The 26305-nt window shown below is 38.9% G+C and overlaps 1 protein-coding gene across 1 annotated transcript in view; it reads right to left on the bottom strand.

Annotated features, from left to right (window-relative positions):
• The window catches only part of sorcs3a (sortilin related VPS10 domain containing receptor 3a), a 223425-nt gene that overhangs the window by 91895 nt on the left and 105225 nt on the right, over positions 1–26305 (bottom strand). Inside the window, exons 3-4 of the mRNA XM_020639103.3 lie at positions 18185–18284; positions 5626–5784 (exon numbers count right to left, since the gene is read on the bottom strand). Coding sequence (XP_020494759.2) covers positions 5626–5784; positions 18185–18284 — 259 coding nt within the window. The remainder of the gene's footprint in view (positions 1–5625; positions 5785–18184; positions 18285–26305) is intronic.

Here is a 26305-nt window from a genome sequence, read left to right as displayed (position 1 = left end):
AACTGAGAAATAAATACCCAGAGAGGAGGAGATTTTGGATTAATGATTGTAGACGCTCCAGTGTCTCTTGAGGGAACAAAGGAACAGAATTATCCTAATCCTGCCATTAAATATTGTGTTCACTTGAGCAAATTATTACTTCCTTTTCACGTCCCAAATCACCAGAATTACTGACCCAGACTCATTGAAAATACATTAAGCTGTCTGCACTTTTGTTGACTTTCAGTGGAGAATCTTCTCCACTATGTGAACACCACTGATTTGAAATTCTGGCAAGGACTTTACAGATTTTAGGGTTAGGGTTAGAATTGAAATAGTGTTCTGTATTATCACAAGTGCCTGAATGTGGTTTAGTGTAATGTCTATTTTTCAGGTGATCTAAAAATGTGTCATTTGGAAGAGATGGAAAATGTAAAAGCCTGTGTTGAAACCCCATAGTCTGTTCAATGGTATTTGAAATTATGACCAGCTCTATTTCCCCTCTAAGCCTCCTCGCTGGTCACATGACTGAAAGCTACAGTATGAAACATCTTTTGCATTCCCTTTTCAATCACTTACATATTATTGAAATACAATGCTAGATTGCTGGAGCTTTATCTAAGAACTACAAAAAGCAACATAGAAGTCCTAATGGTGGTAATTATCAAGGACAAATAGTCGCTTTAAAAATATGCCACTCCGTAATGGGTCAGATACTCTCATTAGGAATTAGCTGATCACAAACCATGTTTGATGGCAGTGAACAGCACTGTACTCTTTGTCTCTGATGCAATTATTGGATGAATTAATCGCTACATAGTCCATTAGAGAGTCACGGCCTTGTCTCTCAAGTTTGCTGAGGTGTAAGCAGCAGGAGAGGAGTAAGTTCCATTCAGACATTTTCATCATCTTTGTGTGGTTTTTTTGGAAGGGTATCGCTGCAGTAACCCTTACATGTTACTTAATATCTTTAATACACCATCAGAAATATTGTAGTTTCTAAAAAGGGCAGAGTGTAAGGAAATAAGAACCAGCCTGTTCCTGTCTGGCCTTTGGTCACAAAAAGAAAAAAAAAAGGTGTTTTTGGCAAGATGCCTGAACACCCAATCAAACATGGAGCTCAGACAGTTTACAGGGTATAAATGAAGACAACTCCTATTCATTGCATGTCTAGAGCTGCTTCCCTGCGCTGTTCTTCTGTGTCCGCCTGTTTACATAACTCACTCACTTGGCAGCAGTAGCATTGGCCTTATTCTCAGTAGCCAACTTGGGACTACATCAATGAGTAATTGTCTCCACAGAAACCTCACAGAAGAGATGAGAGTCTGGAAAGGTCACCGAGAGTTCTTAATCTAAAAATACCTTCATTTACTAAAGGAGGGGGACTGACCTGAATGTTTTTTTGTTTTTTTTTAAAGAGAATCAAGAATTACAACAAATACTTCACTCACGCCTATTAGTCCCAACATGGATTTTGATGCCTCACTAAAGAGTTTCACTCCTGCCTTTAAAGTTAGGTCCTCAGGGCTGCATTTAACCACAGTTAAGCACCAACTTACAGTTGATTAAATTCAGAGTGACCCAGTCTGAAAACTATTAGCCGGTTACAAGCTGAAAATGAGCATATTAAAGCTTCTCTCTGCAGGCTCAGTGGAGATGAAGCATCTAGGCTGCAGGGGGAAACCAGGTCGAATTAAATGTAAACCTCTTTTAACTAACTAGATGAAGAACATATGCTTTATGCAGTCACAGCCGATGGGGTCTGAGTATGTGGATGACACATCAGGAGCAAACTGAAAATAGGTCCAGCCGAGGTAGCAATCATGCCTGGGCTTGATGCTTCAGATACCAAATTGTGCTTGTGATTATTCAAATTATAGCCACATTAGTCATAATGCCTGTAATCTTCATTTCACGCACTGACCTGGACTACCTTGTTAATGTTGATTTGCCAAATCTAAGTCAGAGCCTCCACCTTCTTGAACTTTCTACTCTGCTGCTTGATGTATATCCCACTTTCATGACTGAGGTGTATTTAATCAGTGAGATCAATAGCTCTTACAGTCATTGATCCTGGGAGTCTATTTTATGGGCCAGCCAGGCACACCTCATGTTTTGTGTACGCTGTAATTTAAAAAAATAATTTAAGCTGCTAAGGGCTGTTTTTAATTAACATTTGGATACTGTTTTGAAGTTATGTAAAAGCTGTGACTGATGAGTTGGTTTCAGTAGTCGCGATCCATCCGAATAATTTTATGTTTTGCCCAGAACTTTGGCCGAAGGGCTCACAGCACCTCTCTTTTAACTACACTCCTACCCAGACTTCACAGGGATTTCAACTTCTTGAACCTGGCTACTGTGTTCACCCTGATAGTCAGTCCTGCTGTCTAAAATAGCAGCAGCTGAATTTCCATGCTGATTTCTAATGCTGGAGCAAAGTAGTGGAGCTCAAATTAAAGTTCTGAGCCTTCTGACTTTTTTTGCCTCCTGTGTCAGAAAAAAAAAATAAGATTAAGAAATAGATGAGACATTACAGAGAGGGAATGTTCTTCATATAGCCAATCACAATAACGAATTAACAGGACATGTAGCATTCAGCGAAAAAGACACTTGAAATATACATATGAAATATGATTTATATCCTCAAAAATGGAATTAATGTCTATTAATCATAATCTGTTTTCCTGAAAATTACTTGATCTACATTTTTGGATCTTGATTATAAGCAAAAGTGCATAAAATGACTATATGCTCTTTGACCCAAAGTTTGTGGTTTTGGCACATAATGGTCATAAATAATGTGCATTAACATACTTATTTGTATCAATGCCCATGCAAAGTGCAGTTGTGAGAAGGAATTCAGTTTGGTTAAGAAAAAGCTTGCCGTTAAGCTTATAATAAGTATCATTTTCAGTGAAGTCACATATGTACACTACATTATGTCATGATTGCACACTAAAAATTAAGACATGATTTGTTAACCTTTGTAACTGGTAACTGTAAGTGATTGAATTTGGAAAAATTGTGTATGTGTGGTTAGATTAGTAAACTACATTGTTTGGAGAACAATGTGGATGGGGTTAAAAACATGACTTGAGTTAGCAAAGCTACATGGCATTACTTATTTAACAAAAAAAACATTGGTTACGATAATAAACTGCAGGGTTAGGTTTAGGAATAAGATCATGGTTTGTGCTGTAATAAGTACTTATGTTAAGGTTACTTATAGTCCTTAAATCTTCCTATATATAGAAAGTGAGGTCAATGTCGACGTCACACAGGACTCCCCTGCTATGTTAAAGTCTTGAGTTTGTATGACATAATTAATCGCTCACAACTGCTGTCCTTATTGGACTTTGTCTCTCTTTATACTTCTGTACGTGTGACTTTTTTTTTTTTACCAAACCAAGTGGATCCTCAATAAGAATTCATTGGCCTTGTTTCCCAAAGTGCTGACACATGCTATTAACACATTACATTCAACCAATCCCTTAGTTCAGGTGTGAATGCACCCTACTATTACAGTGATGTAAACATGACTTGCCAGGGCTTGATCTTGTTTGGTGGTGACATAATCTAATTTCAAAGTCAGATGTAAACTCATTAACTTAGAGCTGTCCATTTCTCATCTAAGACCGTTGTTAATGCTGGGTGTAGACACACCCTTAAATACTGTCATGTAAAAACTTTGGCCAACTACAGGCCTGACACTGCCACATGCAGCCTCTCCAAAGCAGTGTCATCAAAGTTTGATGCATCTACCACTGTTCACCACTGTTCACCAATCATCACCCTCCAGCACTCTGCCCCCCCTGCAGAGCGATTCATGTTGCTCTTGGGTCAGAGTCATTGACCTTAATGGCAGACTTTAGCTGGGGACAATCTCTTTTCACTGTGTGAAGATAGCACGCAGAGCTCCATGTTGTGAGTTAAAGCCTAAAGAAGGTGACACCATGATGAAGACGGGTAAGAAAAATGGCAGGCCGAGAATCAGTTTTAGGGACTGAGGTTTTTTTAAGCTGATGTAGTATATACCATTACATCTGAAACAAAAGCTCTGGCTCAAACAGTCTCAGATAATAACTCACTCTGTGCTCTGTTCAAAATAAAGAGGGCCAGTCCAAAAACCATGCCAGGGAAAATAAACACATTACTGGTATCCGTACTGTAATGGCTTGCAGCATTGTGGATTTCCATCAGTGTAAAAATTGACTAAAGCAATCTTCACTGCCCACTCTATTTCTCTTACCTTCTGTTTTGAGCAGATATAATCGTTGCACTCACTGAGAAGTCATTCAGATCGGCTTCTCCAAATTCTACAAGTTAGGGAACCAAGTTTGTAAATTGTTCTAGGATCTTCTAGTTTCTTCAAAGAATCATGTCATTTAGAACACATCACATTCAGGATGGGTAATTTTCTTTTATTATAAATTATTCTTACTAAACCAGAAGCATGATTCATCTAAATGAATGAATGGGCATTTATAAAGTAGTAACATGTGTCTGAGTGCAAAAGTACAATAAAACATTCAAGAAGAGGAAGAATGATATAGCCCCCTCCTCATCTCTGCTGCAAGTTAGCAGCTCAGGCCAAACTGTTTGATTAAGACACTTAAATTTCCATCTAGAAATGTATTACCAGTAATGTAAGCGGTATATGACAAGGCAGTACATCATATACATTTAAGTAGACATTATATCTGGTTCTGCATGATCGATTTTGATTTTGATAGATACTTTTATAGTTAGTACTATACTATAGTTAGTATAGTTATACTTTTAAGTTTATTTTTCAGCCTTCTTACCATGTTGATATGAGGATTGAAGTGTGGGCTTGAACCGGGTCTCAAACCAGCAATCATTGCCATGAGTGGTTTGCCTCTGTATGTAGGGTGCCTGCTTCTGACTGAGCTAAAAAGGCAACCCAATTTTATAATGGTCAACACTTAAAATGTGAGTACACTTCTAAATCTTAAATATCCAAACATGGTCAAAATATTAGTTCTTAAAATACCTGATGAATTTGGTTCCTGCCAACAAAGCTGTAGAAATTAGAAGAAAAATTAAAATGTAACATTTAACAGAAAATTTTAGCTCTCCTTAAACAAGAAAAAACATTTGTTGGTGTGCAAGATTATTATTAGTAAATGGCAACACAATTAGCATCCTGTTGACTACTCGCTGTTGCTCCAGTTATTTGTTGTTGTTTCATGCTGTAGGTAGCAAATGGCTTAAAATTGCAGTCCTTCATTTAAATCTTCAGGGTCTGCCCCAGAGCAGATCAGAAAACTAAAAGATTTTATTTATTTTACCAGGTAGTCTCATTGAGATTTTGGAATATATTTTTCAAGAGAGACCTGTGTATTTGAATAATGAAAGAATTCAAATGTGTCTCTATTTAGTAATCTCAAATAATGTCACTATTCTCTCCTTATTTTTCTTACAAATCAGACAGAATTTCATAAGCTTCATCTTCAGCGAGAGAATCAATACCCTCCCATCAGATAATTCACTGAGATGATGAAAACTACTGGCCCTTTTGAATGTGAACAGTGTGTGGCACAGAGGTAGAAATGGTCCTAATAAGTCACACGCAGCCTATTGTGATGAGCAGAGAAAAGACGGCGACATCAAAGACAATCTCACCTTCTGGTCGTGACTGTAGGCTAAGGCCCAGTCCTCCTCGGTGGGGTGGAATAAAAGGCTCAGCACAAAGAATGTGAGGCGGTACTTCTGGAAACTGGCCCCCTCATCAGAGCTGATGAGCACGCTGCTCTCAAACTCAGGATCTGTCAACACCATAATCTGTGAGAGGTGAGAGAAGAGAGAGAGAGAGAGTAAGGGAGGGAGTGGGTTTTTTGAAGACGAGGGAGGGGAGGATTTTAAGGGTGAGATGGAGTAAAGATAGGAAGATGAGAGAAGGAAATGATGTTAGAGGTAGGCGCTGTGTCAGCAAAATAAGGCCTGACTCTTTGGAACGCGTCAGGCTTCTGCTTGGCAAACATCACCTCTATATTTCCAACTTCATTTCATGAGCGTGACTCATGTTGTCCTGGCTCTGTGGCTCTTCCTGTGCACTCTGAGGTGAGGACTTAAAATTTTCATCATCTCTCTTCAGGAATAAGATCAAGGTTGTTCACAGTACCAAGATGTTATTTAGCATGTTAACCAAGCATAGACCAAAGACAACTCTGGAAGCACACGGGTGGGCTGGGGAATCTTTAAGCATTTTTCTTAATGAAACGTGATTGAGCTTATTGGTTGCTTAGAGTCAGTCAAGCATGCATTTGCATTTTCAGTATGTTATTTTCTTTATCAGCTATATTCCTTTTGCACATTATTTCTTAGCATTTCTCCTTCAAGGGAAATTTTAATTTCAAATTTAACCAGCGCCACAGTGGTAGAAGCCCCTAATTTCATGCTTGGAACATTTCCAGCAGAGCTATCAGAGTTATTACAAAATTCAATAAGAACAGGAATTCCACAATGCATACTCCTTTCTGCTAATGGCATTTAGAGTCTTTGTGGAAGCAGATAAAATGGTCACAGTAGAATTTCTCCTTGACTAAAGACGCTGTGTTTGAATAGGTGTGTAATATATTTTAAGAACATTATTGTATCCTTTTGGAACAGACTGTGGTATACATTTCTTCATCATAAAATGGTTTTACTTCATCTAATGCTGAAAAAATAAATCATCCATCAACTGGATTAAAATTTTAAGGTTAAATAATATCAATAGGGATGTGTTTTATTAAGATGTACTGTGTCACAATAAGAGTGTATTATCAGGCTTTTCATTCCAATGAAATGAAACTATGCTGGTAATTCTGCCTTTTAATTAACTTCCTATAAAAACATTTTTTATATATTTTTAAGAATCCAATCCCATCATCAGCAATGATCAACTTGTTGCACCAAAAGGTCAAGTGGAAATTAAAATATTGGTGTGTCAACAAGATGGAAGGTTCTGACTCGTTATGTGCAGTCCTCAACTGGTTTAGCCTCAGGACCCACCACGTCAAATTTTCTGAAAGTGTTTCCAACCAATCAGGTTTATTTAATGAGCAGTGGTGCAGTTTTGACCTCAGATGTTTAAAACACTGTGACAGAACAAAGATACAGAAGAAGAAAACATGTTTAAAAAGCACTTCATGGGACTTTTTGACACCATTTTTTTTCCCAGGAACTCAGTCATGACCCATTGAAAACAGCTCTGCAACCCAATTGTGGGTCCCGACCCACCAGTTGAGAACCAGTGGTCTAGACCACTGAGCATCTATGTTATTGATGTAGGGAATATATCAGTGAAGTATCTTGATCCCCTGTGAAGCTTGTTACCGGAGGCCTTTACATTAAAACACAATGAAATGTAAATTTTTTCAGCTGACAGATTTGCTATCACAAATACTGATGTGTCATCACATCATGAGGCTCATAAATATATAAATATATCATCATAAAGTAACTAGAACATCTATGAGAAACATATATTATAAATCATATTAAAAGAGAAAAAAAAACATTTCTCTATATTTTTTAAAATTTTCTGATTGAAGTTTGTTGTGTACGACAACACCGAACTGTGGGAGATAAGGTTGCCCATTTTATCTATTTTTGCCAGTAAGTCCAATGTTAATTTTCCTAAAGCTCTGTTTGGGTCTGAATAACTACAGAGAAAAATAACACATGGCAGTTGTTTGACTGAGCTGTGCGCTACCTTTAACTGGTGGTTAGTGAGTATAGTGCATTGGGTTTATCCTTAGATTCGCCCTCCAGCTGCAATCAAGGTTGAATCAAACTGTCTTTGTAGCATAATACAAAATTGTTTTGTTAAACAATGTTACAGTGGTATCTTTTGTGTTTATTTCTTTATTTGGCTAAAACTACAACATCCATGTCTCACCAAGGCTTTGGTGGTGGAATTGTGGGTGTAGCGACAGCTCGTGGCACAAATGGATGTGTTCGCTCTCGTCAATTCAATTTGGATTGGAAAAACAGCAGAGCATTTGTCACTGACAGAAATGTTAGCCCCCTTTCCACAGCTTTACCCCGGCACCCTCCCTGGTGGTGATTTAGATAAATGGTTTTTCATTAAGCACCAATAAACAGTCGGCAAATGCGCAACCTGGATATTTCATTGGCCCGCGCTCGCAGATCTTGCCATTCATTACCTGTCACTGTGTAATGCCAAGGCCTCCTGATATCCGCCAGTGTCTTTGAGGCTTGTCAGATGTAATTTGCTATTTTTAAGCAGTAATCATTTTCTATATTATTATAGTAAGCAGCAGAGTCTATTATGAATGGTAAATTACATTATGCACTGCCTTATTGTGAGTCAGCTGTCAGGGCTTTTAGTTAAATACAGAAGCAGCAAAGCCTTGGAGAGGTGGATGAACATGCTGTGTTTCATATTAAAACATACCCTTTCTTTCTGTTTGAGCATTTCTTGATTTCGTTCTGTAATTATGTCCTTCAGCTGCATTGAACATTTCCATACACATCATCTCAGGAATTTGCTGCTTAGAAAAAAAAAGTGCCTAGCAAGCATTGTCAGCCTCACATGACTCATTTACCGTCACAGAAGTATGAAAACAGCCACTTCACTCCCCAACCTTATACATTATCGTAACAAGCCAGTTTCTGTCTGGACGACTCTGCAATCAAAGAAAAACCCAGAAACCAATTCCAAGCCAATACAAAGGTGGGAAAAGGAGAAGCAGACCAATTTCTCTCCTGCCTACTAAAACAATCAACCACAAACAATAATTATTCACTTCCAAAATCAAAGTGACCGATAGCATTAGCGAAGGAGGTGATTAAGATTTCCCTCACAGCATCCACTCAGCCTGTGTGAGGAGGGTAACAATACAAAAATCAATAGAGGTTGGGGCGATAACCGCGCTGTTTTATAAACCTGATGTCGAGAGCTGGGCATAAGCTGCAGCGCAGAGATAGGAAGCGGGTAGTTGTCGGATCATGAGGTAAGTGGAGGTATGGATCAGACAGGCAGGGAGAGAGAGAGAGAGAGAGAGACACCCCTGCAGCGAATGAATCACGTCACGCCAGATCAATTGAGCTTAGTCTGCTTTTGACGGGGAGGCTTTAACGGAGAGTTGTCACGGCAATATGCTCATTAACCATGGATCAGGACTTAATCACCCACATTTAGCGATCGTGTTTTCACTGTCTCGCTCCCTCGATGGCATTTTAAATGTGCGTGTCTTTATTTTCAAATTAACCTAATCCAGCAGCCGTTCAATCAAACCGCTCGAGCTCTAAGAGCACACCGAGCTCGGAGAAATGACATCAAAATAAAGCAGAGAAGAATCATGGGAGGTTTCATTTTCTGAGGCGCTGCACTAAATGTCATTACTATCATTCAAATCTATAATGTGACATTGGGAAAAGGTCACAACTTTTTTTGTCCCCAGACAGTGTATAGGCGAGAACTCTACATATGCTTCGAGTATAGCCGCAGAAGACTTCTAATGAAACCTTTATTGAGGTTGATAGGAATACCACAAAGAGCAGCAGATGATTTTATCTAACGGTGAGTGATTAGATATCCACACTGCTCTTTGTATGTGTGTGTGTGTATGTGTGTGTGTGTGTGTGTGTGCGTGTGTGTGTGTGTGTGTGTGTGTGCGTGCATGTTTCTGTGTGTAAACAAGGTTGCTCAGAGACTTCAAAGAAATACGGGAGTGGAGCCAGGCAAACTTTCATCCATCTCATTGATGGCAAATGAAAATAATCAAATCAGGGATAAGGTGCATGGGGGGAATGGGCCTGTGGGCAGAGCTGGAGATCAACCATTAGAGTTAAATATTCTCCTGGGATTGTTACAGGATCTTGGATACAATAGAATGAAATCAAGTTGTATCTTTATTGTCCACCAAGGCAGTCATTTGTGTTGTGCAATATCTCAATTACACAATAAAAGGCATCCCAAGAGAATGTTGTTTAGGTTTTAGCTTTCGATATTTGGTTTAAAAATATCAACTGTATCACATTGGTTTAGGTGAAACATTTATCAAGTCTGGATTCTTTACTGTTGGTTAAAAGTTGGACAACTGCTGTTCATCACTTAAACTCTAGAGATACCAAGGCCCATTCATTTTCAGCTTTTTTTTAAATAGTTTTTGTAATGTTTTAAGCTTGTTGACAAAAAAAAGCCACGAAAGTAGCACCATGACTTTCTCTTAATGAGTCTATAGTTGACATTGTTAAATGTTTACACTGATGCACTGACAACCCTCTTAGAGATAAGATATCTGCTTTGGGCAAATGACCTTGCTATCTTTGCTTCATCCTGGTCAATTAATGTTACAATTCTACAATTCACTTAGCAGACGCTTTTATCCAAAGCGACGTACATCAGAGAGTAAGTACAACACTAATCCATTCATACAACGGGAGAAATGCAGGGTTAAGTTTGTTGCCCTAGGAAACATCGAACATGTTGCTCAGCTGGGGATCAAACACTTGACCTTCCGTTTGAGAGGCGATGACTCTACAAATTGAGCCACAGCTACCCGCCCAATATTTGATATATGTCCATCACTCAATAGAAAATGTAAAATAGTCTTAAGCCCTGAATATACTTGCTTTTTAACTACGCAAACCCATAACAACAAACCCTACGTGTTGTTTGGAGCGTTGGTTGTGCACGTCCTCAAAAATGAACACGGTAAGATGCAATATGCATATAACCTCTAGGAGCAGTGTAGAGTTGTATGGTGATGATACCGGAAGTTAAACGTGCACTATATAGATTTGGAAGTGTCCTGGTAGCTAAAAAGCTACCAGGACAGCTAAAAAGCTACCAGGAGAGTTACGGTTTCACTGCTGCAGGCCCCCCACCATAACTTTTCGCGTAGCATTTTATCTGCAGACAGTGTTCCAGGGACCAAATTTTCATCTGAGGAATGATAGTTATGAACATACCACAGAATCTGTACATTTCTCCAACTTTCACATTCCTCTACCAAAACTCCATTGTGCACCTTTAATGGATCAAGTCCTCAATTACCTGAACTATGATGTGTCATTGCTGTTGCATAGCAACAAACATGCGTGCCAAAATGGCTGGGGACAGATCATCTCTACTTGAGTGTTTTACACTGTCTCATTTATGTCCTTCAGAGGAATCCTCAAGTAACATGCGTTGTGGCCTGTATGTGAACATTTATGTTCACGTGGCAGCAGGTCTACGAATATGCATGATTCAAAAACAAATATATTTGAGCCTTTAAGCAGGTTCGCCTTCTACTTTCTTCCAAAGATTGCATCCTGCAATCTTGTATGTTAACTTTATTACCTGTGTGGGCTCAAACACTGTATTGTTGTTGTTGTTGTTAACTTCCTGTGTTTTATGTGTAAAGCGTGTGACTTCTATTTTTCACATCTTTGTTTAATCTTATATAACTGAATGAGAAACAGAAAGTATGTCAGGTCAGCAACAAATAAGAGGAACCTTAGCGACTATTCCTGCTATGCCCTTGATGTGGAATTACATTTTCTCAATATAAAGAAGGCGAAAAGAGTGAGTCATAAGGAGTAATCAGCAGCGGCTATGATATGTACCTCACCCTGACATGGTTTCCCTCAACAGTGCGGGATCCTATTAACTTCCACGCCATGCAAACACATTCAGGGTCAGTACCTTGGCTCGGCCTTGGGAAAGTGAAGCAAATGAACCCCAGCACCTTCATGACTCCCAGCACGTCATCATCGCACACTGGAGTCAGCTTTTATTGTCTGGGAGTATGTTCTACTTATTTTGCTTATTATACAACAATTATCTGACTTGGCACTTCAACCACAATGAAGTCATTATTATATATTTTTATATAATATATTTCAAAGGATTTTGGTTTTTCTAATGTTTTGAAGCAAGTTCAGGAAGTTCTCTACTCTTTGAACGGTCAGCCATGACTTGTTCTTTATGCTAATGTCCAATCATTTTAAAAGGTCCTGAATTTTTCATGGGTCCTTGAATTAGTGAAGACCACATCCTTTCATATGTTCTGATTTCATGTTAATTTATATTCTTGAAGGAAAAATAAACATAACAAAGAAGCATATTATAGACGATCAAACAACTTCTTTACTCTTGTAATTCTTGCATATGAATGAGAGGAATTTGCCTTACATTATTTTTGTGGACACTATCTACACATGTCAATTTGTGTCATTACCATGTTTTAAAGCAATACTTTGTAAACATGGTAATACAAGGTTAATCACTGTTATTTAAGTAGCATGAAAACTGTACTTCATTTGCCATATTTTCAGAATTGTGACTCCAAATGAATGAATATCGCATCATAAATAATAGATGTGTGAGACAGAAACTGTGTGCTAACAAGATGTGTCAATCACAGCTTCATTAGACAACCTGACTAATAGAATGGCACAACAAGATAAAGCTACAGTAGGCAATATTATTTCTAGGGTAGTGAAATGATTAAACATTTGAATCTAGCAGGGGTACAAACTTGTCACCTTTCGGCGAAATTTGCCGTTTTGGATCCCAAATAGGTCATTTGTGTGATTAATTTAGATCTGCAATAAAAATATTTGGAGGAAGGGTGGGGGGGGGGGGGGGGGGGATAAATCTGTGACGCGAGCTGTCATGAATCTAAAATCTTATTCATGCTTCTTGCGGCTAGTGAGCACGGCCCCTGCGAACGTCGAGACGTTTCATACTGACTGCAGTCAGAGAGCTCAGCGCTCAACACGGCCCGGAGAAAGTACTTCCGGGCCCTGCAGCCAATCATTGCAATGCTGTCGGCGTGAACCCGTCTGCGTTGTTACAAAATCTCGGAGGTGCGCGGCTGGGCACTCAGACCCTCCGCGGACCATCCTCTTGCCGGCCGCGATTGCGCAATATCGCCGCGCCGACCGCAAGAAGCATGAAACCTGATTCAATGAGTCACAATGTGCAGTACATTGCTAACGTTATTTTTCCATGAATACACTGTGAAAAGATTAGAAGTCTGGCTAGCAAGCCAGCCTTTCTGTTCAACATCCTGTCTGATCATATTAACCGTTTGGTAGTCATAGGTAAAGATGTTGAGAGAAATGCGTGTTAACTGAAGGTAACTTCATACAGCTTTCTGGTTCATTATTATCTCAGGCAACATTAAAGTGACAGCTGGTCAACACATGTAATAAGTTAGGCCAGAGGGAATATAAACTTGATGAAAACCAGCAGGAGCAAAACATCAGGTTAATATATTGATAATGTTACATATTTATGATAGAAGATATTTGACAATATTGTCATACTTGATGACTGCATTAAGTTCTCTCAGACTCTGCTCTGAGAGCTACTTGCATAGTGACTGCCCTTCACATCACCCCTTAGTAGAACATGGTAAGCCCTGTTCTGCAAATTCATCCCATTTATTAAAAGGGACTGAAGGTTGGGAGCACAGGTTTTTCATGTTTCACTGAAGCTTTATCAAAAAGTTAGAACAGAACATAGATATCGACAAGCAATTCTGTTTTTCTTATTGTTTGAAATGAGTTTGCACCCCTGTCTAGGATTTTCTGAATTTCAGTATTTAAATGTGATTTATCGCATGTCTGAAAAACAAGGTAGGATTCAACTTCTTTCTACTCCTTTTATGGCATAAGAGCAAATTAAGGACTTTTTAATTTGTGTATTTAATTTTATTTTTTTCTACAAAAATGTATTATTTTACATGTAAAACAACAGTTTTTGTTAGGCTTTTATTTACATTTTTTGTAGTCTTAAAACTGATGGTACTCCCTGTTTGAATACAAACTTGCATTTATTGTAAACTAAATAAGGAACTAGATCTAAGGTTATGACATTAACTTAACTTAAGAAAAAGTGACTTGTCACGGATTGAAAACTTAAAGAAAACAGCTAAAGGAAACTTTGAAAAAGTTAAATGTTTGATGTCACAAGGTTGATATAGATTTTGACAACTGAGCTGTTAAGAAGTTTTTTTGCGAAAGTGAAATGAGCCTTTAAAGGGTGCACCTGAATCATTTGTTTTCCATCATCGTGATACAGGAAGACATTAAGAAGGCTTAACTACAGTCTGACTAAAGGGATAAAACAGTATTCAAATAATGGGATTGGAAAAAACAAATGGGTGTAAATTAATCGCAATTAAAGCATAAATGCTGACAGCCCTTCTTATTTCATTAGGATTTGGTTATAATAATATACTTTGATCATCGCATTTCACTAACAGCATTACATTGAAATAATGTCCGATCCATGTCTGTTTGCCCACACCCCTTTGTATGTATATATATATTTTTTCCTGATACTTCATGTCAGAATCAAACAACCAATCAGAGTAAGCTTGCAACATACTATCTGAACTTGCTGTCAGTGTTTATGTCCTCTAGGTCTAACATAACTAGTAAAAGAGAAGAGACAGTTTGCAGTTGCAACCATTGGGGTGCATGTTTTGTGTCATTCGGCGGGCTGGGCTAAGCAAAGTGATGCAAGGCAGCAAAGGGAGAGGCAGATGTTTTTGTTTAGTTTTTTTTTTCCACTAGAATAGTGCTTACTGCAACTTTAAATTGGATTTCTGTAATTTAACCTTTTGCTGTCATTAAAATGTGTATGCCTAGCTGAACCAATACAATGTATCTCAGTGGCCATAGCCACCATGCATCATAGATTGGTTTGTAATTATAGATCTGTAGCTATTTTGGAGCCAGAAGTAACTTCATCGGTGAGAAGATAGATACACATTTTTATATCCAATTTGGTCCTGATCCTGATCCTGCTATCCGTCAATCACTGGTAAAGTAACTAGCTACCAAGCTTTGTCTGATCATCAGATCAACAGATAAATACTTATGGTATATCGTTAATAAAAACAAATTGGTCTGTGCCCTGCTGTCCAAGAAGACAGAGAAACGTATCCAGCAGAAGGACACTTTGAAACCCCTTGGACTTGAGTGCTTTGTGAGCTTTATGTATGCAACACAGCCTCTCACATAACTCTTACAAGGTTTATTTGGTTTGTATATTAGGGTTTTGTGTATTTGTTTGTTTAATGTTTAATATTTAATTCTATATTTTTGGAGAGCACAGTCTATAAAGTCTAATTCATTGAACTGTATGTGTGAGCATACCTGACCAATAAAGCAGATTCTGAAACCCACACTGCATCCTGATTGTCCATGTTGTCGTTTTAAGGTAACGATCACAAGCAATGTGTTGTCATCAGTTTGTTTCTGTCAAGTATAAAATGTGCAGCTCCAGGTTTGTTGTTTTGCAGTTTGTTTAATATGATCCCTATCTCCTAGAAGATACAGTAAAGGACAGTAAAGGCACTTCATATTAAGCTGTAAGCAAGTTGTATACAGGTTGTGTTGTATCACAGGACATGTAAACCTGTAAGAAATTGTGCTATTGGTTTTATTTTACAAACAATCAATGAAGCATTTTCATTTCCTTCCAAACTTGTATCCTTTATGAGTGAAAAGATGGAAAATCAAATGTAACCTCAAATGTTTGACAAGATAACAGATCTGCACTAAGTTAAATGATTGTGATGGCGAATGTTGTAGGCAATTATTAAAAGTGTTATGATGAAAGAACGTCTCTTGTCATTTTTATGCAAGCCATTTCCGTGACTTTTATTTTGAAATGAGTGTTAGGTTGTTGTTTTTTAAACGGTAATACACTGTAAATCAAGTTAACAATAGGAATGGTAAAATAAAAGCACAGTACTGTTTTATTTTTACAGTAGTAGACTGTTATTTAAGAGGAAGATTTGTTGTTTGTGTTGAGGTTATAGGTCGCCAGTTCTCTCCAGTTTGCATCAGTTTTGCACAATCTACTGACTAAGAAAGACATGTTTGTAGTGTACTGATGAACAGAAACTGCATCTATTCCCACTACTGCATCTAATTGCCTTCAAATACAATGTGAAGCCCTTTGTGAATTATAAACTTAATGTGTCTTGCCCTGCGTTACCAGAGAAACGGATCTGTTCAATGCAGTATAAACTTTCCCTCCACTATTATGCACAATTTGTCACAATTAACTAGAGCTGGGGCAATTATAATAATGTATAGAACGTTATTTTGACACTTTTAAAAATACAAGTTGTCTAGAAATATATGGATAAGGCCTTTGGCAGACGCCTCTGGAGACCAGACTCCATCTTTAACCGAGCATCTCACAGCCCTCTGACCTGGAAGTCAACAAATCTACTTGTCTGTCAAATTGTTGCTCAGAGCAGCGGACTGCTGGAGTCCACATTTACTGCTTGATTCTGCAGTTGTGAATCACAATGTGGGGACTTAAAAACATGTCCTGTACATGAGTATATGCAGTGTGTGATGCAGGAATGAGCATCATATTTTAAGGGATTAGTAACCTCCACAGGTCAATTGAGCTAATGTGAATTTTAATATGAGGAAGGTTAAGAAGGTTTCTTTTACAATTTCTTCATTCAATTAACTCGACATAAGACTGAAGCAGATGGGAGTAAATGAAGTGCAAACCATCTGATCAGTTAGCGCAATTCTTTGAATTTCAAAAAAAGAAAGAAGTTATTGACAGAATTCTTGGATGGATTAGAGACGTTGACAGATGGTTTACTGCTGGAAATGCTCACACTTTTCTGATGCTTTACATCCTTAATATTCCACATTTGGTGGTTCCCAGAAACATCTTTTGTATAAGCAAGCCTTGATGGTTCCCTGTGTTGAAAATACATTGTCATACATAAACCCACTCTCAAGGATGTCAGCTGATGAACTACAGAAAATTGTAAAAAAAAAAAAAAAGAAAAAAAAGATGATAAATATAAGCCAAATAAGAAAGAAGAAAATCAATCAGAGGAGGGGGAATTCCTTGCAGATGTTAAATATTACTCAACCTTCATTCATTATTGAGATATATCATTTAATTTATTTAACAATCTGGTATTTCTGAAGATGCAGCTCGGGCACAGAACTGCATCAAGCAGTGAATGACAATATTTGTGTTGGAAAAAAAAACCTGCAAGCAAAATATGGTATAGTTGAAATGACACTCGTTCTGAGGGTGATGTTGAAATATATATTGGGGATAATGCTTGATTTAACGTATCTGTATTCATTGCAAGTATCTAACAGATGACTTTAAAGCCACAAGCAAGCAGATGTTTCTCTTACAACTTGTATTATATTCTAACCCGCAATTCACACATACTCCGTGCGCGCCGGGGTCCGTCAGCGCCACGGTGGCTCGCGCCGGAGACGGACCGCAGCGCGCCCTGTGTGAACACAATGATTGACTAGAGTGAAGGCTAAGTACAACGTAGTGCACGGCACTGACGGACCACGGCGCGCACGGAGTGTGTGTGAATTGGTACTTAATACTGGACACCTTGACCAGCATGATTATATTATGGGCTTATTCCATGACTTTATTTTGGGCGGCTGTGACTAGCAAAATCGGTCCTCTCTAAACCAAAAGGTCGGGGGTTCAATCCCTAGCTCCCCAGCTACAGTATGTCCAACGTGCCCTTGGGCAAAACACTTAACCCCACGTTGCTTCTTTGGTGGCATCTACATGTGTACGAATGGGATTAGTTACTTTTGATCTTCACTTTAGATAGCAACCTCTACCATCAGGATGTGAATGGACAGGTGTGACATGCACTGTAAAAGTTTGTTGAGTAGTCATAAGACTAGAAAAGGGCAATATAAGCTGAAGTCCGTTTCCCATATTACATTTTCCCTGGTAACACCTCAGGATTTGAGTAGTATCCAAAACTATTATTACCCTCCTATTGGGTTCTTATGTAATGGGCTGCAAAGAGACAGAACTACTTTTTATGTCAGTTGATGTTAATAAATAGACACTCTGCTACCAATTAGAGGTGAGTATTTACCCACAGAAAGATATTAACAATCCAACACCTAAACAGGTTGAGCCTCCAGCATCATCAGCAAATCAAAACAGATCTGGAAAAAAATAAACTAAAATAGGATGAAATAAGGAAACAGGGGAGCTTCTGATAAAGGTATGCCTCCTGTATAAGCCTGTTTTTTTTAATAAAAAAAAGGTCTGTTTCTCTCTGCAGTCTGGATCATTAGAGGCCCATATTTAAGAGTTTACTGAACATTACAATAATAAACATTCATCACAGGGTGTTTCATTGAGCTGGTGTATTCTGACAGAAACAGGACATTTAATAGAACGTCTTACCTTTCTCTTGTTAGTTGGGCAGACATACAGGTAACTCAGAACAGTCTTGGATCCCACTTTGTCATTCATTCTCTCATATGTGGAGCCGTAGTCAGTGGATCTGTATTGGAGGAGATAAAGGGAAAATGCTCTCTGAGGCAGGCGAATACTATAGAAGATAAAAGCACAGCGCTGACAATCTAATGGGTAAACAAACAGACTAAAGACTACCGGGACTTTGCAGGATTCATGTCAAATGGTATTTATTTAGCAGTGATGAAAAAGAAAGCAATATCACACCCTACAGGAAAAACAAAAAGCAGATAGAGGCTTGTATATGGTACTGTATACACACAGTTACTCTGCGTGGGAGAGAAAACCTCTGGCATTAGAACAAGGGAAGGTTAACCAATCATATAGCGCATGCTGACAAAAATGAACCATTGGAAAATGTCTAGGGACCCGGCACTGTTAATAATTAATTCTCTCCCGATAACTACTATGAAATAAAATATGACGAGAGAAAAAAAACATGTGGATGTTCCTGAACCCATGGGCTTTAATAATTTAGCAGTGGGAATGAGCCTGTTAGCCAGCCTAGTCCCTAGAAACTCCACATGAATCCATCATCACTCGTAACTACCAAATCTGCCTTCAAGAAGAATATTACAGCATTTGCAGGACTTCACTCGCGTCTCCTTTTTTTTTTTTTTTCTTTTCTTTTTTTTTGTGAGAGCTGCATTCATGTGCGCAGGATTTTCAAATATTTCTCTCAGTGGGGACAGAGGCACCCACCCACAACCATGGCAGAACTCCCATTTGGATTTGAAGACTACTTCACAGTGTTATGAGAAAAGTGGAGATGATACTTATTTCAGCGGTCTTTCCCTTCTCCCCCCCACCCCGTTAAAACCTGCTGCTTGTGCTGCTTCAGTAGGGAATGGAGTTTCAGTGAAATTGCAAAGAGCCTGCTGTCAGTCAGATTCATTCCTGAATGCCTCAGAGAGACACAGCAGTTGCTACGATTACAAAGCGCAATAATGAATCAGACTGGCAGCATATTAAAGAGGAGGTATTAAAGAGGAGAGGAGAGGATAGAGGCTGCTGAGCTGAGAATGATCCTGATTCTAACTTTCAGCCTCATGTGTAATGCTGCTCGAACCTCCTGAGAGGAGACTTCAATAATAACACACAAACATGTGTTGATTTTGGCTTGACATGGGTGAGCTGCTGCTGCCAGGCGTGCCCTCTCTATCATCTGGTCACCATAATGCATATACTCAGATGTCTTAAACGGAGAGAGCGCTGAATGTGTTTGGCGTGGACAAGAGGAAGATGTCAGCTGCTGAGATGTGAGCAGGGATGAAGCGTGACACGCACCCTCTGAGAGAGAGCTGATTAAAACGGAAAGGAAATGACAAGAAGATTATCCTCATCATTCTTTGTGGACTACTTTGTAGAGGGTAATTAAAAGGTGCTGGGGAGCCTGTAGAGAAGTGGCTGTTGTGCGCGCCCCATGTACGAGGGGCTAATAGTCCTCCAAGCAGGCGGCCCGGGTTCGAATCCAACTTAGGGCTCCTGTACCGCATGTCATTCCGCACTCTCTCTCTCTCTCTCTCTGATTTCCAACCCTATTCTATCTCTACAACAGACAAAAAAAAAGCCCCAAAATAATTGCCTTGGATGGCGTTGATGTTTCTGCAGCAGTAGCAGTAGTTTCGGGGTTGTAACCCTGTACTTTGTCCAACAGGTAATAGTTTGAATAACAAAATGTTTCAGTCCAAAGAGACTCTTTATGATCTACTTTCTTTGGGTTTTTTTCATCCATCTGAGAAAACAGGCATTAGCTTTGCGAATGTGAAAGGAAATGCTCTAAAAGTTTTGTAGAACAATGGAAAACAAATGACTGTTGATTTAATTTGAGACTAGTAACTTGGAGACCACAATGTAACTGCTGTGTCTGATAAAGCACCTTGACAAAACAACAAAAAAAAAAAACTTTTTTTGGTCAGAGCTACTGGTTACATTTGTCCTGAAAGATTTTTGATTACATGTCTTTTTTTTTTTTAACAGAGAAAATTAAGAAAAACTGGCTGCGAAATATTCGGAAGCAACTCTGAAAGTTTGTGCACCCACCAGTTATTAAGATCCCAAATTGTGTATTTAAAAAAAAAAATCTGAATTCCCCTGAAAGGGATTTCTATTAATTAAAGAAAGTACACCTTTGACTATTATTTAAAAAAAAGTCATTTTTGAGGATTTGGACAAACCATTCATAAATAAAGACACTTTATAAACTAGTAGATATACAATGGGTGAAACAGCGTTATTTAGAATGTATTATATATTGGGATTACATTTACTGTCTCTACTATTTTCAAAGAGACCAAACAGTTATCTACTTATTCCTGTATTTTTCTGCACTGTATAGTGTTACGCATATTCATTCAAATCAAACCAGCTACTTTAGCACCGCTGATGTCAGGGAATTTGTTCTCCTTCTTAACAAATATGATCAAATTGTCCACAAGTAAATGAAGTCTATACAGAGTCAGCCTCCAGACACTTCTGGCCTGCCCTTGGCTCGCTAATCATATTAAGTCTTTAGAAACTGACAAGCCAAAATTTGACCTTAGCCATATTGTAAAGCATTCTCTGTGATGCAGAAAGGATTATCCATGCTAATAATTTAATAGTACATCAATTACTGCAGCGCCTTGTTTGACCGGAAAAAAAAAGGTCCTTAAACCTCTATTGTTAACAAAAAAAGTGTCAAGCTTTTGACTGAAAGTAAAAGAGAGCAGCTCCTTTGTGTAACGTTTCTCGTTTTTAGGGGACCTTTTCGAGGTTGTTTTCACATTTGTCTTACTTCTCTTAAGGGTATAAATAGCTAGAATTCAATGAGGCTATGAGAATGTGAAATTCCAACTCTGTTAATGTGTTTCTATTTTCCTCTGTTTGCATATTGCACCTGAAAATAAAGCTACGAGTGTGAAAAACCCTGTGCAACACTCTAGTGAACTGACACCGGTTTTGTGTTGGATGCATCACCTGCCACCTCCTGCATAGCAGCAACAGTAGGCACAGGGTAGCATTTATTCCGGCTGACATCCAGTATGGAAACGGTCAGACAGGTTGGTGTGTAGAGAGAAGCATTTCTGCCTATTTGCTCTTTGCAAAACACATGCAGGTGTCAAGGGTCACCATTGTGTGATGCTGTACTTTCCCTGTCAGTGTCTCACAGCAGAGCACACCGTTACTGGGGTCTGCATGCTTACTCAGTCTTTGCACCTCTTTTTTATGGGTGAAGCTTTGGTTTAATAATGTGGTGGTGCCCTTTTGAAACCTTAGGGTTCTGAACACTGACTTTTAACCTTTACAATGTAAATTACTTTTAAAACGATAGAAGAGTTTGTTTTTGAGTTTACTTCTAGAGGGGCGTTGTCAGACACAGCTCATTGACATTTAAATCTACAGACAGAGAAACAGCCTGTTCTGAGCAGGGCTGAAATAGAGGGGTTTGAAGAGGTGCTAAAATACAGTGAGTCCTGGGTTCAAATCCGACCTGTGGCTCCTTTCCCACATGTCATCCCCCACACTCTCGGTCCCATATTTCCAACTCTATCCACTGTCCTATTGCTACAATAAAGGCATAAAAAGCCCAAAAATAAACTTAAAAAATACCCTTTGACCCATTAATAAGCAGCCCTGTATCCACTTTATCGACATCCAAGACCATTTTCACTTTACACAATCCCTATACAGCTGTGAGTTGAAAAATAAATGATAAATAACCAGAAATGTATTTAAAAAGTTTAAGGGGGGGGGGGGGTTACGTTATACTAGAAAACAAAGTTTATTTGCTGAGAAATTAAATGTATAAAAAGTATCAATAAGAAATGCCTTTATGCCAATAGTTCCTATACGAATATAAGAAAATAAGAAATATGTGTGCTTTCTGTTGTGTTAACATACAGGACTATAGTATACTAATGTAGAGTCTACTGGACCGAGTGGACAACAGTGACGCTGGATTGTAAATTTACCGTTCATCGTGCTGAGAAACTGCCCCGAATGTAAGCTAAGGTGGTGAAGATGGTATGAGTATACAGTTTATATTTTTTTGGTACACAACGGTTTTGGTAAATAATCAAGAAAGAGTGATCAGTCTAATATGTGCATACTAATCCAATGGGTGATAGACAATAATCGTTGAGGTGTGACAGTGAATTGGAACAGGGAGACGGAAACATACACATTTCATACACTGCAAAGGTGGAGCTAATCCGCCATGCAACTAATGCCTTACTTGATTATGTGGTTCCTAAAAAGGTTTTTGTGGTACAGAGGATCTTTGCTGAGGGATAAACAGACCAACACTAATCAAAGGTTTATGAGAGCTTCTCTTCCTTTTACTCGCTCCTATAAGCAGCACTCTTGCTGTTTCACTATACTGACCTTATGCAAGCCTATGAGGAGAAACAAGAACCCCGACTTTACATATGCTCTTTATATGAACAGGCTTATTTTGATTGGCTTAGCATGAAGAGGCAAATGTCGAGTGCAGAAACATGTAAGTGCAAAGCATTTAAGACCCATGTGAATGTTTGTTGTGTCATCTTCTGCAATCAAAGAAATCTTAATATGTCTGAAACTCTGCAGAGGAACGACTCTCTTTAACAGTTAGTGTGTGTTAGCAGGGTAATATGAGCCTGTCTTTCCAGTCACCACTTACCCATTGGCTAAATCCAATGGGGCACTTGCTTTCCTATTGTTTTGTCTGGCCACCATGAGCAAAAATAGAGACAGAAAATAAATACAAAGACAGAAAAGTTCAACCCACTGCCCTGAGACTCTCACATACTTTCAGATTTCAGACACAACTCCGGGGAACTTTCTGCAAAAAAACCCAATAACAACCTCTTTCCATTTCTGTTCAGACCAGCAGTGTGTGAGCCTTCCCGTGGAAATATTGTCTGTTTCAAGCTAAGTGAAAGATACAGGCTGGAAATATTTTTCTGCATATCAGTAAAAAGAGATTAAGGCAGATTTGAATCAGTATGTTGCATTAGACTCTCTCTCGAGTGAAAGATTTTCTCAGTAAGTCTTTGACCATGAAACAGACTTAGCAGACTGGCGATATTACGGCATGTTCTTGGAAGGGGTGGTATTTAAAGAGCATAATGAATTTCAGAACGTAAAAAAGCTTTCTCTCAACACCCCCTTTCTGCAAACTGTCTTTAAAGTTGTTAAAAGCAACACAAAAAGAAAAGATTAGCATAGGCCAGAAAATGGGATTCTTAAAATGAAACATATTCAAATACATCTAATATGGCATCTGGTGTATCCACACATTCACAAAGTGGAGGTTTCCACTCGTTTCATTTCTGAAGCCCTCCATTTACTCCAGAGAGTGGGAGATACAGTGCAGTGCATTGCCGTGTATGAACATCAAATGATTGGGAAAAGAGACATGCAGAAAAAAAATAGCATTAGGGAATGTTCGTGAGGTTTTGCCAGATGGCTGCCAGTAAAGCAGAACAACTCTGCGTTGGTGTACAACGCTGTTGACCATGCTCTTGGGAACTAGAGAGAGAGAAAAAGAGCTTTTCACTTCAAAGACTGAAGGATGAAAACTCCAAGCAAATCATCTTGGTTTCTTGAGCTCACACAAACAGCACAAATCACCCTGAAGCATGCAGAAATTAAAGAGAAACAAAGTCTGTTGCAATGTTGTTCCAGGGAAAACAAAAGGTGACTGAATCTCCTGCTCTCGCTGCACTGCTACAGCATTGGCCTGTTTGCTGCTGAGCAAAAAAAACGGCCTGTGAATGCATGCTTGTGCACAGGAAACAGCAAAGAGACACAATGAGAAAACACCGAATCAATATTCATCAGGCAATCCGAAGATGAAGGCATCATCAGGTGGCTGTCGGAGTCGAAACCCGAAGCAGCAACAACTCAATTGTCTGTCACGCAGAGACGCAGGGAGGCGCAGAAAGAGGGAGAGGAAAAAAAGGTGTCTTAGCAGAGAGAGAACCCTGTGGCAAAATCAAGCCTGAACACTCGCTGAGTGATGCGCCTGAAAAACATTCTCTGCACCGGTGAACTGAAGCGTTTCTCTGCAATACTGAGGGGTCAGAGGCAGAGACCCCCTGAATGCGTTGCAGACATTTCCACCGCAACTGTCTGAAATGTTGCAGTCTTTTGTTCCAGGAACCAACTCCAGAGGGATGACATACAATTCATGCTCCTGCCACAGGTCTTTGACACGAGCCTGCTCTTTGGACAGAACCCAGGGAACTCTGGTTTTAGAGGGAAAAAAAGTGAACAGCAATGCTTGAGTGTTTGATGATTAGAGACCAGATGTGTGCAAGCTGAATATATTTCTAATTAACCTTTTATTTTTCTGCAAGAGGGAATTTATACTCTCTCTTCGCAGAACTTTGCTTTGAATCCATTTGGTGATATATACTGTGCTCACACAACAAGACAACCCTGCAGCAGTCTTGTCAAGTTTGAGTGTTATTTTTCATGTTTGTATGTTGTTGCTTTTTTCTCTGCCTGATCTGACGTTTCATTCTCCAATCTAAGACTCAAGACCAGTTAGGGTGAGTTCAGATCTAGTTCGACATTTCTTAAATACCCTCACTCACTGATTACTGCAGCCAAAGAATCCCTCTTCAGGATCTCTCTTATGTTGTCTCTTTTTGCATCTTTGAGACACTGGCCATCTGTAAAGTATGAAGTATGAATGGTGGTGATGTATCCACGGTGATGATGCATGAAAAAATATTCTGACTGAGCTACACTGCTGCATGCATCACCCAATTCTACAAAATATTGTGACCATTACTGTATGGGGTCAAATAGTGAGCATGCTGTTATAGCAGAGTGGAAACCCAGGGTAAGATCCTCTATAACAACCCACTCACTGTGTGTTTCCACTTTTTCCACAGATTCTTACTTAAGATATAAATGGTCATTGTTTTAAACACTTTTATGTCTCTTTTTTATTTTTGAATTTCTTCAAATTAACAAAACTTCTTTTTGCGGATTCAGACATTGACACCTACACTTCTTCTGTGCTGGATTATATCAATACCACCATCGACAGTGTTACAACATGGAAGCAGATCACCACTGTCCGCACCCTGCTGACCCCCCTTTCCCCTCCATATCACCTCACACCCCGAACTCTGAACTCTGTCTCTCTCTCTCTCTCCCTCTCTCTCTCTCCGCACCCTGCTGACCCCCCTTTCCCCTCCATATCACCTCACACCCATCATCCCCCCACCACTCCTCCTGGTCACACACACACATCTCTCATCCATCTGTATTATTGTATTATAGTATGTTCATATTCTTTAAATTATCTGTAAACTTGTATAACATGCTCACTGCATCTTAATCTGTATATTATTAGTATAGCATGCTCACTGCATCTTATTCTGCATATTATTAGTATAGCATGCTCACTGCACCTTAATCTGTATATTATTAGTATAGCATGCTCACTGCATCTTAATCTGTATATTATTAGTATAGCATGCTCACTGCATCTTAATCTGTATATTATTAGTATAGCATGCTCACTGCATCTTAATCTGTATATTATAATCCTAAGAACACACTTATTTTGTAGCATTACTTATTTATAGCATTTATTTATATTTATTGCATCCCATTAATCCAGCCATCCAGATATACCTCATAATTCCCTTTTTTTTGTCTACATCTGTAAATTTTGCAATTACTGTACATAGCACAGAATTACTGTACATAGCACAGACTCTTGCACTCAATTACTGTACATAGCACAGACTCTTGCACTTTCTGCTTATTTGCACTTCTGGTGAGATGCCAAACCTCATTTCGTTACTCTATACTTGTATACGTGTAATGACAATAAAGTTGAATCTCATCTCATCTCATCTCATATGGTTAGCCCTTATAAGAGAGGATCTATTATCCTCACTTTCACTGTGTTTAGGCGTTTCACTGGAACGCCTATTGAGTAATGTTGCGTCCTTACTTTTTTTAAGCTGGCATCAGTGAAATCCCTCATTTCAACTGCTGTCCCTTTAAGGCCCTCCTTCCCCAAATGTTCACTTTCATCCAATTGGCCAGTTTGCAGTCGCA

This window comes from Labrus bergylta, chromosome 1 (assembly GCF_963930695.1).
Source record: "Labrus bergylta chromosome 1, fLabBer1.1, whole genome shotgun sequence".
In the NCBI taxonomy this organism is placed as follows: Eukaryota; Metazoa; Chordata; class Actinopteri; order Labriformes; family Labridae; genus Labrus; species Labrus bergylta.
The sequence above is the reverse complement of the archived record's forward strand: the minus strand, read 5'-3'. Positions and strand labels throughout refer to the sequence as shown.